This window comes from Pygoscelis adeliae, unplaced genomic scaffold (genome assembly GCF_000699105.1).
Source record: "Pygoscelis adeliae isolate BGI_AS28 unplaced genomic scaffold, ASM69910v1 Scaffold117, whole genome shotgun sequence".
Taxonomy (NCBI): domain Eukaryota; kingdom Metazoa; phylum Chordata; class Aves; order Sphenisciformes; family Spheniscidae; genus Pygoscelis; species Pygoscelis adeliae.
In genome coordinates this window covers 4,637,114-4,655,012 of record NW_008825270.1, presented here as the reverse complement: position 1 = coordinate 4,655,012, position 17,899 = coordinate 4,637,114, and the positions used below count along the sequence as shown (strand labels likewise).

Sequence of the window (17,899 nt, the reverse complement as noted above, 5' to 3'; positions counted from 1 at the left end):
CCCAAGAGGAATTAAATAAGAATCTGTGAACTGGGCTAAGCACCTACAAGGTCAGGACATCGCTGAACAATAATTTAGAGGACAAGTGGGAGTGGGATGGATATTATGGCTAAATCTCACCCTTCAAGGCTGTGAGATTCACGACACTGCAATAGGATCCTGCAGGACACAGGTAAGCAGGACAAAGACCTGGGGAACAGCATGCACAGGACTGTCCTACTCTGGGCATGAACAGCTCTTTCCTATGACTAATGTCATGACAAGGATCTTCAGTACTTCCAGCCCATTACTTTAAGTGGAAGAAGTGAGAGCAAGGCAGCGCCTGCAGCTGGTTGTTCTTCTCCCCAATGGACTCTCCACACATGCCACAGTATAGCTCCATCTCCTCCACGCATTCATGAAACTTCACTACATGGTCACGCAATTCTCGCTGCTGCCCCTTTGTGCGATAGATCCTTTCACACAGGCAGTGGAGCTTCAGTAGGCCAAGCTGCACGTGAAGGGCAGAAACATAAGAAAAGTGAACAAGGTGAAGACAGACCAGTAACAGAAGGAGCGGAAACCACTGCAGCCCCATCAGCCAGGTAGAGAAACACCAACACAGAAAGCTGCCCAAGGGATAGGATCAGTCATAAGGACATTTGGTCTCTCAGCACTTCCTGCCATTAATCCTACTTCTCTGTAACCAGGACACCAGGTTGAGGCACTCTGCAGCTCTTTCATCAAGATGGCTTTCCTGAGCTATCCATGACATACACTGTATTTCAACTTCCCTTTGCCTCCAGCCAGCACACAGTTCAGCTGCTGCTCAGGGCAATAATATTTTTCAGGAAGAGACCCCTAATCCTCTCTGTTTCATACCCCATTTTTACTGCTTCCCATTCCCCTTTGTTTATCCCACTGTGACTCCTCCCTCACTTTTCAGACTTGCACACTGAAAGTCCCAAGCATCGACTGGTTAATATGGACATGTTAATAAGCAATAACAAGTCTGGATACTTCAACGCTTGGCTTCTTAAGTTGCCTGACAGAAGAGTACAGACAGTGCTGAAGAGAAGCTGTAGGATCCTACCTTGTTCCCTAGTCCCTCTGCCAGCTCCTGTGCCTTTTCAATGCTTTCCAGAGCCTGTGAACGGAGAGCATGCATCATCAGTTCTCAGTCTGATATACCAAAACCAGACTTGTACGAATGCCCTATGGGGATTATTAAAAGAAAGAGGTAAAGAGGTACAGAGTAGTATTTGGATAAACAAGCATCACTGCAACTCTGGAGATGCAAGATAGCTGGCAGATTTCCCTCCCCTCCCAAAAGTTCATCCATAAGAAAAGCTTGGTTTCTGAAAGACCACAAATAATCCAAGAGCTACATTTCTGTTCCAGCCACACAGTGCAAATAGGGGTATGATGTTGGCAGAGGCTGCTGTTTCCAAGCAGAGAGAATACAGACTTATTTAAACTCAGTCACACATGCTCATTGGGGTTGGGATGAAGCACAAGCAAAGCAAGCCTTTTCACCATCCTACCCTATAGGCTCAATAATTGCTGGGCAACTCCAATTTCACTTGTACAAGAGGGGAGGAAAGGGTTCAGCACCACCAACACACCATGCTCTTCCATTTTTTCCCTGCTGTTCATATATCCAGTTTGTCCTACTTACACATGGTGTGATGTAGGAGTGTACTGCTATCCATCTTTTTCAACCTGAAGGAAAGTATTTAGCATAGCAGTTGTTATACCAAATGACTCCCTACTTTCCCCTAGATGCCACAGTGTTCCTCACTGTTCTGATCATCGCTCTCTTTTCCAGAACTATTGAGATCTGCTTCAGATTTGTCCAAGGGGAAGATGAGGTCTCCCTTGTGATGCAGTAGTTTTCAGGAGGAATATTCTAAAACTTCTGCCCTATAATTTGGCATTACTGCTATTCTAGGAGAAGAGGACCAGATGAGATGAAAGTGCACTTTAAATACAGAGGAGGTGGCATTAGATCTGTGGTGGCAGCAACAGCCTAGGATAAGGAACTTGTAGAAGAGGGAAACAGGAACTGAAGGCTAGCAGGTAGAACATAACTGAGAGCTGTGCCTAGGAGGAGCGACTACGTACTGGAAAACCCTGAAATTAATGACCGGGACTAAGGAATCAAAGTGAAGCATGTGGGGTGGGGGAAGATACGCTGAGAAGTCCAGGTGACAGTTTGTCTTGGACAGGAATATGAGACTGCACAAGAGTTTGGGCAAGCAGGCTGCAACAGCAGCCTGGGAGGATCTGCAATAGTATTGACTACACGCAAATGAAAGGAAATAGACTAACTGGCCAATGAGACCAGGAAGATGGAGGAAGCTAGGACAAGAATAGGGAATCTGCACATGGAAAGTTAGGAAACTGCTTTATTAGGTAACTTATATTGAGATGAGTAGCATGAGAAATGGAAACTGGGACTGGCAAGTTGAGGAACAGGCTTGGGTGAGTATTCAGGGCTGTGACACTTGAGGAGGTCACATTTGGGGCAATGGGCATAAGATCCCTGACCCACCAGGGCAGACTTCCCTCTAATGCCTGGAACGGAACACAAGATTCATTTATTCATTCTCTTCTTTTGTGGGTTTTGGTGAGATTAGGACTCTGTGCAAAGCCCTCACCAGGTTCTCACAGCTGAGCGCTGCTTGTGATATCAGAGGGTGGCAATGGCCAGAGATGGGATCAGTGGATGTAGGGGTTTGATGAGTGCCCTGAATATTCTCTTAATGTAGAGGCCTATCTGCTGTGTCCTGTCCCATTCTTTTGAATATGAGATATGAGGCTGGGAAGGGATTACACTGAGCAAAGTTTTTAAGTCTACAGTTTCTTCTTCCATTGCAAACGTAGTGTTTACTTACTGAGATTGCAAGGTGTATCTCACCCACCTGATTCCCTGCTGTAGGCAACTCAGATGCTGACAGCACCCTGAACTTGTCTTTTCTGATAGACACATACTTGATTTCCTAATATCTGGGATGCTTTGTTTAAGCTAAAATTCTTTGTGTCTCATATGAGTGATAAGAGTGAATCTTCATCATACCTACACTCAAATCAGCATCCTGACGCAGCACTGTGCAGGCATTCCAGGTTGTTCAGCACTAGTTCAAGGCTAGCCTTTGAGCATCTCATTCTGCAGCCCAGTAATGTTCCTGCAGTGCAATCTGCTGAATTTAGTGCAATCTAGATTTTAACACACATACACTGCCTAAGCATTTTCAAAATAAGTAATGTTGCGCCCTTGTACTATGTTGACTGGTTGTCTATTCCCAAATTATTTTCTGCTCTTGTTTCTCTGTTTCACATCACATTTTATATACCTTCAAAGTTTCTCTAGGAATTTGATGCCACATTTGTCTGCAAAGCACATGGTGGAGCTGTAGGGCTGTGATGTTTATCATCACTATCACAACAATGAGCCTAGTCATACAGCTAAAAACTAGGCAGTGGAATCTATTTCAGAGCATAAGCTGATTGCCTACGATGGCAGGAGTAGGCTTCCTTTCCTCAGTGCTGGTTTCTCAGTGTAGTGCTTAAAGTCATCAGGACTGACTAATGAGACAATTCTGTAAGTTAGCAGTCTGACTCAGAATGGATGTTCATACTGTTAGTAACAAATTCCTGGCTGAGAGGGACCGTTTGGAGAAATGTAAGTGTGCAAGCAACAGACCCTGTTGGTAGAACCAGGGGGTACAGGTCTCCACTGCACTTTGATGGGCGTACGGTTCAGAAAAAGACTGTATGCTCTAATCTTGTCTAACAAACTTCTGTAGAAACAAGTTTGTAACTGACCTTGTCCAGCTCCTTCTGGATCATCCAGCACTTAGTCACTCCTAGCAGCACCTGGATCAGGCCCAGGCGGTTTCCAATCTCTGTCATGATGCTCATGGAGGAATCATACCGAGGAAAGGCTGTCTGCAGAAGCAGGGAAGAAAACACATGTTTTGCTATGGCCTGCTTTCACACCCTCTTGCTATCCCCTCTGTCCTTCCCAGCAGGAAAGAGCTGTACCTGCACATCTTTGCGACTGCGATGGATATCTGCAAAGCACAGCAGACACAGCGCTTGCAGAGGCCGGTCACCATGCTGCAGGGCAATCTTCATGGACTCCTGAAAGAAATTGTCTTTGGTCAGTAAAAGAGCTTGTTGCTGGTTCAAAACAGCAGGGCTGGGACCATGCACTCGAGCCACTGAAAGGTCAGCTCCAAAGAAATGGCACAGTCTTTTTAAGGCAAGTAAAGTCTTGTTCACATGTTCCCAACCAAGGGCCACTCATAGACCCAAACTTTTGAGGCCCCCTGGGCTACCGAAACCACAGATCTAAGTTTGGGAGGCAGCAGGAACATCTAGAGTCAAGTGTGAATGCCATGGTACCTCTCTTCCTCCCAGTCCTGTAGGCAAGATCGCCCTGCAGAGACCTCTGACAGCTCTGCATCTGCGTGCACCCTATACCTCACAGCAGTCCATAGCATCTGCCAAGTGCCCCAGCTTCCGATAGGCCACTGCCATGTGGTACTGGCTCATTGCACGGTACTTCAAGCTCCAGCCCTTTCCATAATCATTCACCAGCTCAGCTGCTTTACATGGGAAGAACAAGGCTTTCTCATAGTCCTGTAAGGCAGACAAGCAGACAGACAGCAGTTACAGCAAAAAGAAAGCAAAAAAGAAAATAAATTTTAAAAAAGCAACCATTTTTTATTTACTAATGCTGCAACAGCTAGCAGATTTCTGTACACCGTTCAACTCCTGCTGCTCTTCTTCCACATGCCGTATTTCACTAGATACCAAACTGTGGAAAGTGGAATTGCCATATACTGAATTCATATTACTCCCTGGGTTCAGAACACTGGGGCAATGACACAGCAAATGAATTTTATATAGTATGCCATGAGCTTTACTCTGCAGGAACCATTTACCCTCCTCTGTAACCAGAGGCTGAAAACTTTCTCTGCTCTTACATCATCTCTGCTTTCAACATCTACATGGAGCCCTCGTTCTCCATATGATGAGTCAGGATCTCCAAGAGGCTAGTTATCCATCATTGCAGGAAACAGGAACAAAGAATCATGGCCTCACCAAATCCACAATAAGTAATAATGTAACATATTTTCATTTTTAAGCATCTTTCTGCATTAAAAGTGTTTTAGAAAGAAATCTTATTTTACAATAAATACGTAAAACTATTACCTAAATATCTAAACCAGTTCTCAAGTAAGTTACATGAGACTGCAGAAATGAAAAAGTCCTCACATTTTTTAATTCTCCAAGATGCACAAAGGAAACCACAACTTTTAAAATGTCCTTTCTCCCTTCTTATTTCATACCTTAAAAGTATCCAGCACAATGTTCTTTCTTTATTTTTGGTATTATGAGGGAAGTTTACTGATAGTTTTCAACACTTCAGTTCACGAATGTTCCATTAGTGACAAAAATCAAGACTTTGTGAGGAAAACCTATTTGTTGCTGTTTGTAATAGAAGTTAGAACTGGCAAATCACCCCCATCCTCAGTTCCTGCCTGGTTTTGCTCATATAAATAGCTATTTGCCTGAGATAGTGGTAGAAATAGAGAATCCCCGAGTTCTGGCTGCCAGCCCTGTGTGCAGGCAGTACCTCCTCTGATGTCATCTTCTTTGAAGCTAAGTTTGATCTTTTCAACACACAGGAATATTCACAGCTGTTTCTGCTGTGCTATATAAACATTAATAATCCTCCCATCCTTACTATGAAGGAGAGTACTCAATGATGATTTTACAAAGAAGAGATTTTAGCTTACAACACTCTCTCAGTACTTCACTTTCTATAGCAAAGAAACAAGCTGAAATTCACACCATTTCCAATTCTTTCCTGAATCCATGAGACAATCACCCTTCCGTCCCTTAGGTTACCACACCTTTATCTGGGCATAGAAGTTCCCGAGGCTGCAGCAGACTCGACACTCCAGCATCTTGTCATCGTTGTTGTGTGCGTAGCGTAAAGCTTTCTCAAAGCACTCCAAAGCCTTCTGGAAAATGCTGAGGCCCAAGAAGGCATTGCCCATGCTGAGGCTCACCTGGCCATTCAGCTGCAGGCTCACAGTGGTACCCTGCATGTTCAGGCACGTCTTACAGTAAGAGATTGTTTTCTGGAATTCACAGAGTTTCTCATTGCTGCGAGCCAGGTTTAGGTAGCTCTCTGTAAGGTAATCCGGGTCTTCCAGCTCCCGTGCTGTGTCAATCTGTACCACTGCAAACTTTAAGTAGAAAAGAGAGCATTTATAAAACTGTGTAGTTTATTTAAATACAGCTCAAATACCCAGAGAGTAGCACCCTGTACTGGAGAAGCGGCTCATCTCTGAGCAGGGCAGGGAAGTCCAGCAGCACAGACTCAGAAGCATCGTACGCATTGAGCAGTTATCTGGTGGTTTAAAGGGCCTATGAGCAGTCTGAAGAAACCTCTCCCTCTCTCCACAGTCTCTGGGGCAAGGAAGATGAACTAGGCTGGTGGTTAGTGGAAAAAAGCCGTTAAAGGGCCCTAAAGAGAAGCAGGTGAAGCAGGAAACATCTGACACAATGCAGCTCAGTTTTCTTTCACTCAGTTTAATTTATTCCACGTTCTCTGGAATTCTTAAGATATTGAAGTACTCTATTAATAAAAGAAAGTAAGCAAGCTACTTCTTTCATCAATTTTTTACTAAGAAATTGCAGTCTTGACAGTTTTTGTTTTATAACCTTAAGGATTCATTGCATAGAGTTCTCTTAAATGATCTGAAGTCTCTTTCTTTTAGACTGCAAGCTCTTATGAGCAGTGACTCTTTTGTGTTTTGTGATGAACCAAGCACGCTGCTGGCTTGAATTAATACCAGTAGCAAAGGTAAATATTTAGCAATTTTCTCAGTATGTGTTTTCATTAGAGATTATCAGTTAGGTTTATGGATAACAATTCCCAAGGGCACCAATTACTTCCTTTTTGTATAGTGGCAACACATAATAATTTAAGCTACTAGAACATTTTACATTCTTCACAAAATAAAATAAAAAAACTAAACAACCATAAATTGCATATGTTTGTGTATATGTGTTCTCAGTTTCCTTAGCACTTTAGGAAAGCTGCTATGTGGACCCAGTAATGTGCATTAGCTCATGCTTCCCCACATTCCCTTACCTTTGTACAAGTTCTTCATTATTTCCTGATTCCCACAGCCTCTTTCCTTGGCGTGAAGTAATTTTTCTCTCCAAAAGAGGTTGAGCATCATAACCCTTCTTAAATCACGGTTAATTTCATGCTTTTAATTCTGACCCCTTTTCTCCTGTTATTTCCTCTCTCAATGGTTTATTGCTAAAGTTCTCCTTCCTCTATCTTTGATCACTTGCGGTGTAAAATCTTCAGCTTGACTGAAGCCTTTTTTCCTTCCTAATACTGGGAAGAACTAAAATTCACCTACTCTGATCCCACTTTCTGTTCTCTTCTCAGATAACAAATAAAGGTTCAGGTATACTGAGCCCACTCCTTTGCCTGTTTCTCGTTTTCCGTGAAGCCTTCAGTATTTCCTTCAGGTAGCCACATCTTACCTTTTTTGCTTCTCTCTTCCCTAATCAGTCTGTTGTTTCTGCCACCACCTAATTCCACATCACTTATCGGAACGGGTTTTCTTGAAATGTTTTCCAAGTGTATTAATAGCCCTCTTTTCTTCTTCATCCTAAGTATTTGTTTTTAAGATAGGGCTTTGACACGTGCATGGGCTTACTAGTAAGATGTGCCCCCCCTCATTCTGAACAGAGCTACCAAAAACTTTTCAATGAGATCTGGGCACCCCCTTCACGTTTTGTGCTAAATGCTGAATGATTACCAGTCTAGTAAGAGGCAACCAAAAACATCAGGACAAGAATATCAAGGCCCTTTAGCAAGACCCTATTTCAGGCTGGGATAGTTTCTTAAGACTATTACAACATCCTCTTGCCTTGTCTTCCAGATTCCCGAGTCACCCTCCCAAACACTACCTGCTGCTCCCTATATGCATCCTGTTACTTCTCAGATCCACACATCAGCTTCTTTTTGTTCATTTAATCAAACACGTTTATCCTCATGCTCTTGAAATGTATCTTCAGCTTCTTTTTACCACTCTTCCATCAAGCCCCATATTCTTCTTTCTTCTAGGCTGTCCTGACAACTGGGAGCCCCTCTCTGACCTCAACTGTCAGACCCCCCTCTTCCCCCTCTTAATCAGCTCCCTCGCAAACAAATAATTGCAATAAAAAACAATGTAAGATCTATATTAGATATCAAACAGCAGTTGAACAACAAGATAACAGACATGTCTCCACAAGACTGCTGCTTATTCTACAGAATCCACTTGGAGATCTCGTTTTACACTGACATACACACTGTAAACAGCTTCAAGTGGAGCAAAGACCCTGTTTTCATACCTTTTTCTGAAGCCTGATAACATGGTGTGCCTGTATGTGGGGAATAAATCAAGAAAGGTCCCCATGATTAACTGGAGAACCTCAATGACCTGGGAATCCTGAGGGACGAGACTCAACGAAAAGTAGTATTCTGCGTATCTTGTGGGCTGGAGCTCTTGGTCAACACAGCGATTACGGCAGCCCACAATATGCACTCAACAGCTGGTATGTTCTACTATATACAAAATAAAAACCCCAATTTCACATTCTAATCTCCAGCCACTCTCCGTAGTGGGTGCGACACAATGGCATGCATTCATCTCCAGATCGCCTTACCTTCAGCATATCTTTGTATCTGCCCATCTCTGCATGAGCAGTGATGAGGCAACCCAAAACCCGAAACCTGCCAGCAGGATCCGCAGACTTCTCCAAAACCCTCATCCAGACTCGCAGGGCCTTTTCGGTCTGATTAGACTGGTAAAGATGGAGTCCTTTCTCTATCTGTTGCTTTGTCTGGTCCTGACCCATCTCCCATGCATTAAAAAGCCTCATACACTAACCTCTAAGGACAGCAAAAAGGAAGTGCATAGAGGAGAACACAACATAAAATGCCCTAATAGAGGAGGGCAGGTTGTGTGCTCAGAAGGCTTGGAGCCTTAAAAGCCCAGCCATGTCAGGGGGCTGGAGTTGTGGTAGGCACTGGCAAGAAGTGGTTGCTCAGCACTGAAGGTAGAATCCCAAATCCACTAGGCAAACGTCTTGCTCGCTAGGACTCCATCAGTGCATTCGCCTGTCCAATCCCATAAACAAAGAGGAAAAGCACAACGGGGAGAGAAAGAGAAAAATCTCAAGCGACAGGAGTGAAACTCAATCTGAGCAGCCAGTGCTGGTCTCCTCCCCATTGGCTACAGCTGTGCCTGCCAGTCCGGCCCACGTGGCTCCCAGGAATGCTAGTCAGGCTCCCCAGCTCCCAAGGTCACGGCGAGCCAACTGCCCACCCCTGCCCGCCAGTATGTGGCTTATAAATACCCCAGGGAGAGACAATCAGCTGCAGTCACAGGGATGTCTCAGTTGTCTGCCTCCTCTCTCTCTGGCCATCCCTTTTTACAAGCACTGGTGGTGGTGGGCTAGCCTGGGAGGTAGCAGCCTCAGCTAGGATAGTAGCTTTAGGAACAATACATGCCTTAAAAAGTAAGGTATGAACTAGAAGGCTCCAGGATGTACACGTGCAGTATTATACTTGCAACAGTGTGCCTGATACTTTGCCAGGCACAAAATTCAGCCTCCCTTTTGAGGACCTCAGCTGGCAGTATGGACTGTTTCTGTAGACAAAGGTCGTCTCTGTCACAGATTTGCTGCAAATACGGCACTGACTTCTTAATTTCAGGGACAAGAAGCAGCTAGCCATCCTGAAAAACTTTGTTCATGACTGACTGTTGCTCACTGCCATCAGATACCTGTGACAGTCCTCCAAGAGTTTTCAACAGAAGTTGTCAAAGACACTGCGGAAGTTCTGCATCCAGAACTCGCTGATCTTTTATGATGAATGACAATAATGACTGAAAAAAACAGATTTCTGCACCTTCTGATTGCGTAAGAGGATTGTTAGCCCAATTAGAAGATAGCTTTAACGCTCCTACACATCTTTGAAAGAGTAGAAGTTAGCCTGGTTCCTCTAGGAGTAAAGTTTCATACCCCCATTGATGTGCTGCATTTTAATGGGCCCAGTCTTGGTTATCTATAGATTCACTCTGCCCTTCGTAAGAAGAGATACCAAACTTGACAGGGGGGCAGAGGGGGAATGCCTCAAGGAAGTCTAATTCAGATACAGAAGTCCCAGACACCTGTTTTGGGATCCTTTTACAGGCCAAAGAGAAGAAATGGCAATTCAGAGTTTTAACAACAGACCCACATGCAGAGGTAGGCATGTCTCCAGCTGCCTCCTTGCTTCTATGCGATTCGGTGGCAGCTCTTCCCCAAGCAAAGGTAAATACCAACAGAATAATCTCACAGGCCACCAGTTGGACCATCCTGGCCTGCGTCATGGCTGCCTAAGGAAACACAAACCCAAGGAAGCCTTCCTGAGGTAATATCCCTAAGGAAAGCAGGACACAAAAGAATAAGGAACCACAGTCTACCCAGATGCTTTACATCCTTGCAGTCATGATCTTAGGAGATTCCATCCATACCTTTATCCAAAATTTCCTCAGAAAAGTATTTTAAAAAGCAAAGCATTTTAAATGGTAGAAAAGTTTTGCTACAATCAGGCTGATTCTCTTTTGGGAGCTTATATACTCTATGACATTTGTACTATTTAATTTAGCACTGTTTTTCAGAGCAGTAATGTGCTAGATGACGTTTCAGCATAGACTCTGTGTACTCTCAAACTTTAGAAGTGGAAACTGTGGAAAAATCTACAGAAGGCTGAAGAAAAGTAGTGCTGAGGCACAGCTGGTTAGTGTGCAAAAATCACTTCAGCAGCACTGTTAAAATTGTTATCTAGGTACTTTATAGATTTTAGGGCTTCCATAAAAGTCTGATTCGGAATTTAAAAAAGTCTCTCCTCCCTGCAGTAATTCTTATATGTCTCTCTGGAGGTGGGTGGTGGGATGGACACAAGATGCAGAAGACCGACCCCCATGGAAAGCCCTGGCAATGGTGAGGCCATCAGATTTCTGGACTTGGAGAAGTTAAGAGGACATGGACAGCAACCACTGGAGTCTGCTACATAAAAAAATCAAGCCAGGACTCAAGGGGGAGAACAAAAATCACATCATTCTTTGCTGGAGCAGACTACTTTGCAAAATTAACCTTCTACAAGTAACCTGACTGTAACTCTGACTCATCCTGATGCTTTTGAACCACTTCACCAAAGCACTGCTCCCCTCAATATTCACTCTCATATCCCACAAAGAATAGGCAAAGTAAGAGGATGCCTCACAGTCTGACAAAACCCATCTAACGGGGGAAATGATCTGTCCTGAATTTTGTTAAACACACTGTACTTCCTTGCTTTTGAGTTCTCCTATGAAATAGTGTTTACTCTCTTAAGAATCAACTCACAACTCACCTACCGAGATAAAAACTTATCCTAGTAAAATAATCATAGAATAGTTTGGGTTGGAAGGGACCTCTGAAGGTCATCTAGTCCAACCCCCCTGCCGTGGGCAGGGACATCTTCAACTAGATCAGGTTGCTCAGAGCCCCATCCAACCTTTCCTGGAATGTTTCCAGGGATGGGGCATCCACCACCTCTCTGGGCAACCTGGTCCAGTGCTTCACCACCCTCAGCGTAAAAAATTTCTTCCTTATATCTAGTCTAAATCTACCCCCCTTTAGGGGGGTAGAACCATCAAGCTCAAATTGGTCATTTTTAAAAAACAGAAACGCACTCTGATACGGAACATACCACTTTGAGCGCAATGCAGCTGCCTAAATAAGGAGGGATAAATGGGTAGAATTACCAGGACACTGACTACCTGTGCTGCTTTGAGAAAGTAGTGGCAGAGTGATCATCAGCCTGTGGCTCAAGATAGCTCTAGTTCGTACAAGATTCAGGTATGGCTTCTACAGTAAATGATCCACAGTTTCTTCTCAGGAACTGCAATAAGTAAGCCTGCAAGGTGCATGGAAACACCAAATCAGGGAGTCTCACCTGTCATGCAGTGGAGCTATACACGCAGTGTAGCTAATCACAGTCACTTCTTCAGAGTGACCCACACTGAGCTGCTTGTCTTCCTCCCCACTGCTCTTCATAATGCATCCCTGGTGACTCCTGGCCATATGAAGACAGCAGAACATGGCTGGTAAAGTCAGGAAGGTTGGAGACTGGAGTCAAAATAAGTAGTGAAAGGTGGAGGTGGATGCGAGAAAAAAAAAAATTTCTCCTAAAACATTCAACATTAGGACTTAATCTACAGGTTTGTGTATCTCCTATTGATATTGATAAATATAACAACTCATGTGAAGTGCTGATTATTTTCAGAGATTAATACACTGGCTCTTATTTGTAGTTTAATTGTCTACTGACTGGTGGTGGCCTTTTAAATTAAAGAAAAAACCTTCAAAAAGTAAAAAAGCCACCTACCCAGAAGGATCTCGTATCAATTCTGTAAGACGCAGCTGACAGAGCTTTGATTGCGTAAGATGAGGCTAGCCAACTTTTTGCACAAGCAGGAACCTTCCATCCCGCCTAAACAAACCCTTTTTCTGATCCAATTGTTTCTTTCCACCCTTCACCTCAGACATATCTGAACTAAAATCTCTCCAGCCTCCCTTCTCAACAGCTGCAAATTAACTGCAGGGATCCCAGCATACTCTGCAACAGGTGGCTCAGCGCCTCGCTTCGCAATTGGTGCACTGCAGGGAAAGGAATGCTGCACTGAATCCTGATGCTTGCAAGTGCTCTCAGATTTACAGTCATGTAGGAAGTAATGGGGTGAAACAGAGTATGCCAGATAACAGAGGAAAAGGACACGGAGGAGAAACATAGCTGCCCTGAAAATGCTTGCAGTCTCTGAGATGCAAGACAGCAGAAGGAAGGAGTAACATTACTGAATTTTAGGAGCTTTCAGAAATGTGGCAAAGTCATGGCCATTGTGGTACTTTCCTTCTGAGAGAGGCAATATTAATGTCAAACTCGTGGCAAGTTTCTAAATGAATTATACTTTGCCTACACCAATTTTTTTTTTTTTTTAACAACTCATTTTATTTCAAATGATTAACATATCTTAGTTCTAAAAGCAAAGCAGGTAACTTTCGCTTAAGTTACCTGCTTAAAACCTGAGCTTCTAAGTAATCCCAACCCATTTGGGGTTTTCCCCGTGTAGTATTTCCAGGACCAGGAGCACTAGGGACTGCAGATACCTTCATGCTGCAGAATCAGGATAGGTTCAGCAAACTTGGCCGTGTTCCTGGAAGGGGTAAGGAGGCAGTGGCGGGTATGGGGCTTGTTGGAGCAGCATGAGCTGGTGCCTATCTAATCTCACGCACCACCACACATGCGTGCTGTTCCCATATAGCTAGTCTGGTGTTATGCTGAAGTTCTTTAGCCCTTGAAACACCATGAAGCACAGTGCACGGACAGGCAAGTGGCTGTGCAGCACCAATTCTGTGAGGCTGGATATGCCTACACCTCACTCCCCAGTGTATCACATATTTGCATTATCCAAGATTCTCAGCTTTTCTGTATCTAATGTCTAAGGGGACTTGACTGCCGAATGATACGAAGTAGAGGCTAAACAACGAAAAAGTCTTTTCCATTTGTACTCAAAGTAGCTCACCTACATACAGGTAAAAATCCAGGGCTATGTATTCTGTACATCCAGAACAAGTGGCATTGGGCCATGAAAATTTTTGTGGCTCACAGCTAAGAAACTGGAAGATAGTTCTCTCATCTCTCTCCTCATCTTCCCACACTTGGACCCAAAAAGATCCTCAAGTTTAAGACACAAATACAACACACAAGGACTCTTCTCAAACAGTTTAATAGCAAATAAACAAAGGAAGGTACCACACTTGGCATATACAAAATGACTTCTTGTCGGTGTGTCTGTGCAATTAAAACAGCTTTAAGTTGCCCTTTGGGACAAAAAGAAAAAAAAAAAACCACACACACACACAAAAGGAAGAAAATTCCTTTAACACATACTCGCTCGTTCCAAACTTGTAACAAATCTTTTCATTTTTAAATCCACTACACAAACTCTGTGATCAGATCAGAAAAGCAACACGTGCTCCTCTGCTTTTTAAACCATTAAAGTAAAATCCGTAATTCTCTACAGAGTACAACACAATTTCACACAAAAAGACATTTTGTTTTGCAAATCAAAACAAGAAAAAAAAGGAACAGCTCAAACAAGGTAAAGAAAAGCATTTCTACGACTGAACCACGACTTCGAGTTGATTAAATCCCGTTACTGCAGAACAGACTCTACATTTGGTCATAGTGGCAATTTGTTTTCTCGTCACATTGTGAATCACTTTACATTGTTTTCTAGTAGAAAAGGCAAAAAACTGTACAAAACCCCTAGTGTTAAATACAATGTTTGTACCAATAAAAAAGCCCACAGGTTTGTCTCCAAAATGTAAATTTTCTTTTTAAATTATTCACAAAAAGCAGCCAAAAATCAGAAAGGCAGCTGCTGCTCCACTGTCTCAAATCCATTAAAACCACCACAGAACAATTAAAACAACCAAAGGAAGAAAAGGAAAGAAGAAAGGAAAGAAACATCCAATGTTTGGCATTTTGGTTTTCTTCAGATATTTTTCCACAGGTTTCCCCAAAGTTCCTTATGGAACCAAACGCACATGTACAGAAACGTATTGGCAGTTACTCAATACACTGCAGGGTATCGGTGCCCCCCACTGACACACAGCCCTGTGCATTCAGACTGTGGGACTAACAGCAGCCAGCCCACAACCCTACCTCCCAAATAAACGAGTCTTTATCCTTTTTTCATCCAGCCTCACGCTTCACTCCCAGGTATATGTGCCATATCCAAACATGTTCTGTCTTATAAGCAGATTAAGGACTGTCTACACAAGTCTAGCCAATCTCTACTGAGAATATAGTATCCTCAGCCAACTCAGGAGTAGGACAGAAAAAAATCCTTTTGCATCTTTGCATTATCCCAATTAAACACGATTTGGTTTCTCAGCAAAACCCCTTTTCCTGGGATTTCATTTCACATTATTTTCTACTGTTAAGATACCTACACTAGCTTGCTTCTCCTTCTGACTGAAACTTCATCACAGCACACACTCTTCAGGTGCCTTCATCTAGAAGCTACATCCCAGTTTCTACCTGTGCAGATGGTATGTAGGGTAGGGGGACGCCTGCTACCCAGAAAGCAGTAACCTGTTCTAGTTCATCCTGCAAGCCAGAAAAACTGCTTAGCTCATTACCCAATTAAAAACTAAACAAAAACTAAAAAATCTCCGTAGAGATTCCCCAGCTAAGGCCCTTGAGAAGAGAGCTGGGGATGGTACCCTGTTCAGGTAACAGCTTCAGAGGCTGTTGTATTGTGCTTGTCACTTGGGAAAAGAGCCAGCAGTTGTAGGACCAGGTTTACAAATGCTTTCTCTGGGATATTTCAAACACTTTATTTCAAGAGCTAACCTAGATCCTTCCAGGATCCTGCCACCAAGGTCTGACTGATGGTATTAAACTGGGGCTGGACTTGACAAAAACGTGCCCTGAATTATACAAAATGCTCATAAAGAGTGTTTCAAAGGACCCCTAGCTTCAGATAACTTTGGTAACAGAAATACTGTGAAGTTCCCCCACCTTCCTGCTCCCCAGCTATCCCCTTCCACCAAAACTTCCACTACAGGAACAGTGCAACCGAGCCCCCTGGGAGCCTCAGACAGCACTAGAGATGGAACAAGGTCCACGTGCTCTGTCAGGCAGACAGTCTAAGTGCACAGGTAGATGCCCTCAGGTGGCTTCTGATCAGATATTTGTCATACCAAAAACACCAATTTAAAGGATACCTTTGAAGCCCATTAAATTGCTCAGTTTTTGCACAAACTATAGAAAACAGAAAGGTGAAGGTGATATATACGAGGGTGTGAAGAAAACAGCAGGAAACATGCAAAACATTTCTGGGCACTACCTTAGTTTGAAAGATTAAAACAAAAACATCACATTTTGCTGAGGAGATCATAGTTACAAAAAAACCAAGCATGCTGGGGCTTAACAAAATACAACATCAACTTTGATCAAATTTTCACTGCAGACTGATAATCACACAGGAAAGCAGGGGAAAAAATAAAAATAAAAATAATAATAATAATAATAATAAAAAATAAATCAATAAATGCCAGGGCAAAAATGCAGCTACAATCAGAAGAAAATGTAGTTCAAGTGTTTTCTGCTGATGCCACTCAAGTCACAAGTTTGAACTCATAAAAACACATGCTGTCTCCTCAAGCACAGAACCAGATCAGCAAAATGTGACTAGGAAGTCTCCTGAAAGATTGAGTCACACCATATAATTGACTTTTTCTTCAAAACTGTGTTTTTAAAACTAAGCACACAGAAAAAACTAAGCCTAGAAAGTGATTGGCTGTATGTTCACAGAAATACAAATACTCCACAAGGTATGCTAGCAAGGCTGCTCTGAAGACAATTACAAAGAATCAGATTCACAAAATCAAGTGGTTATCTTACGAAGGTCTAGAAAAATAGAAATTCTTTTATATTCAAATGCAAGTTTAAATATTCCCCTTCAGCAGTCTTTCTAGCAAAACCAATTTGGCAGCACAAAAAAAACCAAACAAAAAAAAAAAGAAAGAAACAAACGTAATAAAAATACACATCAGCATCAAAGGTCAACACAAGGTCAAAGGTGAGAGTTCAAGCATCAGAGAAGCTGAAGAGACAAGGATTTGGACGATGTACTTGAACGCCACATCGACATGCTTTAGGCACAACGATGAACAAACGGCAGGAATCTAGAAAAAAAACAAACCAGAAAGAGGGAGACCCACTGAGTTACACAGAGCAGTACATCCAAACACGGAGAGAGAGAACAAGAATGGGCACTGTACAATGAGATCTCCTGGGGAAGGGAGTTGACAGGGAAGGGCAGCACATGCCAACGATGGACAAGTAAAAGTCGAAGTACATGAAGGACACCAAGTAAACATCAAACTGCCAGAAACCAAATGGAAGCAGAGGCCTGGATTTCCCTCTCAACACCCAGTCTGTGGAGCGCTCCACAGCCTCGTGACACATTGATTAGCATGCATTCACCTTGCCCTGTGCCCAGTGTCTCCACTAGCTCTGTTTAGGAGAAGAACAGAGCAAGGTCCCTCCCCAGGAGACCAACTCCAAAAAATATGGCTCCAGGGCTAACATTTGCCCACAGAGACTGAGACCATGAGAGACAAGACAGAGGACACAAGGGATTTACAGGTGGTTTGACGGCTGAGACTTTTCTTGCATCCTAACATGGGAAGTTCTTAGGCAGCGGTAGCCCAGGAAATCCATGTTCTTTCCTTCAGCTACAGTCCCTTCTCATTCCCTAGGAGCCCATGAAACTGGGGGTGGGTGATTTGGAACTGGGGGAGTGGGCGGTTAGGGAAGATATACAAGACAAGTAAGCGGAACCAAAAACTCCACACATTGGAGAAGAATTCCTTAAGACTTGACTGCAAGTTAAGACTTGTCCTAGCTGAGCACTTTTCATACCATTAGACCTGCACAGGGGTTTTCCGTTCCCAATCTTTTCTATAAACAGCCCCCAGCTCCCTGGCTTCATGAGGGGATTCTGGGCTCTGAGAAGCTCTACAGTCACTGTTGCCAGTTTGATGAGTAGAAAAAAAATGTGTTTCCTGAAGCTTTCTTGAAGACTTTATAAATAAAATAACTCTTATATTAAGTGGTATAATCCTCCTCTCAGCTTGTGAGCTGCAAGAGACAAGGAACATTTGAGGAAGAATGTGGGAGGTAGGGGAGAGAGGAAACAAGTTTTTCTTTTTTCCTTCCTCCCTCCCC

General features: G+C 43.3%; 2 protein-coding genes across 6 annotated transcripts in view; both read right to left on the bottom strand.

Annotated features, from left to right (window-relative positions):
• Positions 1-271: 271 nt before the first annotated feature.
• On the bottom strand, positions 272-9,240 carry RAPSN (receptor-associated protein of the synapse). The gene is made up of 7 exons (XM_009329707.1): positions 8,734-9,240; positions 5,907-6,245; positions 4,468-4,626; positions 4,027-4,125; positions 3,808-3,930; positions 1,073-1,126; positions 272-490 (listed from the first exon to the last, which is right to left on the bottom strand). Exons 1-7 carry the CDS (start codon positions 8,947-8,949, stop codon positions 287-289), a joined length of 1,194 nt encoding a protein of 397 aa, XP_009327982.1. The 5' UTR covers positions 8,950-9,240; the 3' UTR covers positions 272-286.
• Positions 9,241-13,870: 4,630 nt separating this feature from the next.
• The window catches only part of CELF1 (CUGBP, Elav-like family member 1), a 45,713-nt gene continuing 41,684 nt past the window's right edge, over positions 13,871-17,899 (bottom strand). For all 5 annotated transcript variants that reach the window (XM_009329700.1, XM_009329703.1, XM_009329706.1 and 2 more), the window contains exon 14: positions 13,871-16,854. The gene's annotated coding sequence lies outside the window, so the exon portion shown is untranslated. The remainder of the gene's footprint in view (positions 16,855-17,899) is intronic.

Coding starts and splice junctions, on each gene's coding strand:
- RAPSN (XM_009329707.1), bottom strand. CDS start 8,949: ATGAGGCTTTTTAATGCATGGGAGATGGGTCAGGACCAGACAAAGCAA. Junction 4,126..4,467: donor ATGCTATGGACTGCTGTGAG/GTATAGGGTGCA, acceptor AATTTCTTTCAG/GAGTCCATGAAGATTGCCCT. Junction 491..1,072: donor CAGAGGGACTAGGGAACAAG/GTAGGATCCTAC, acceptor CTTCACGTGCAG/CTTGGCCTACTGAAGCTCCA.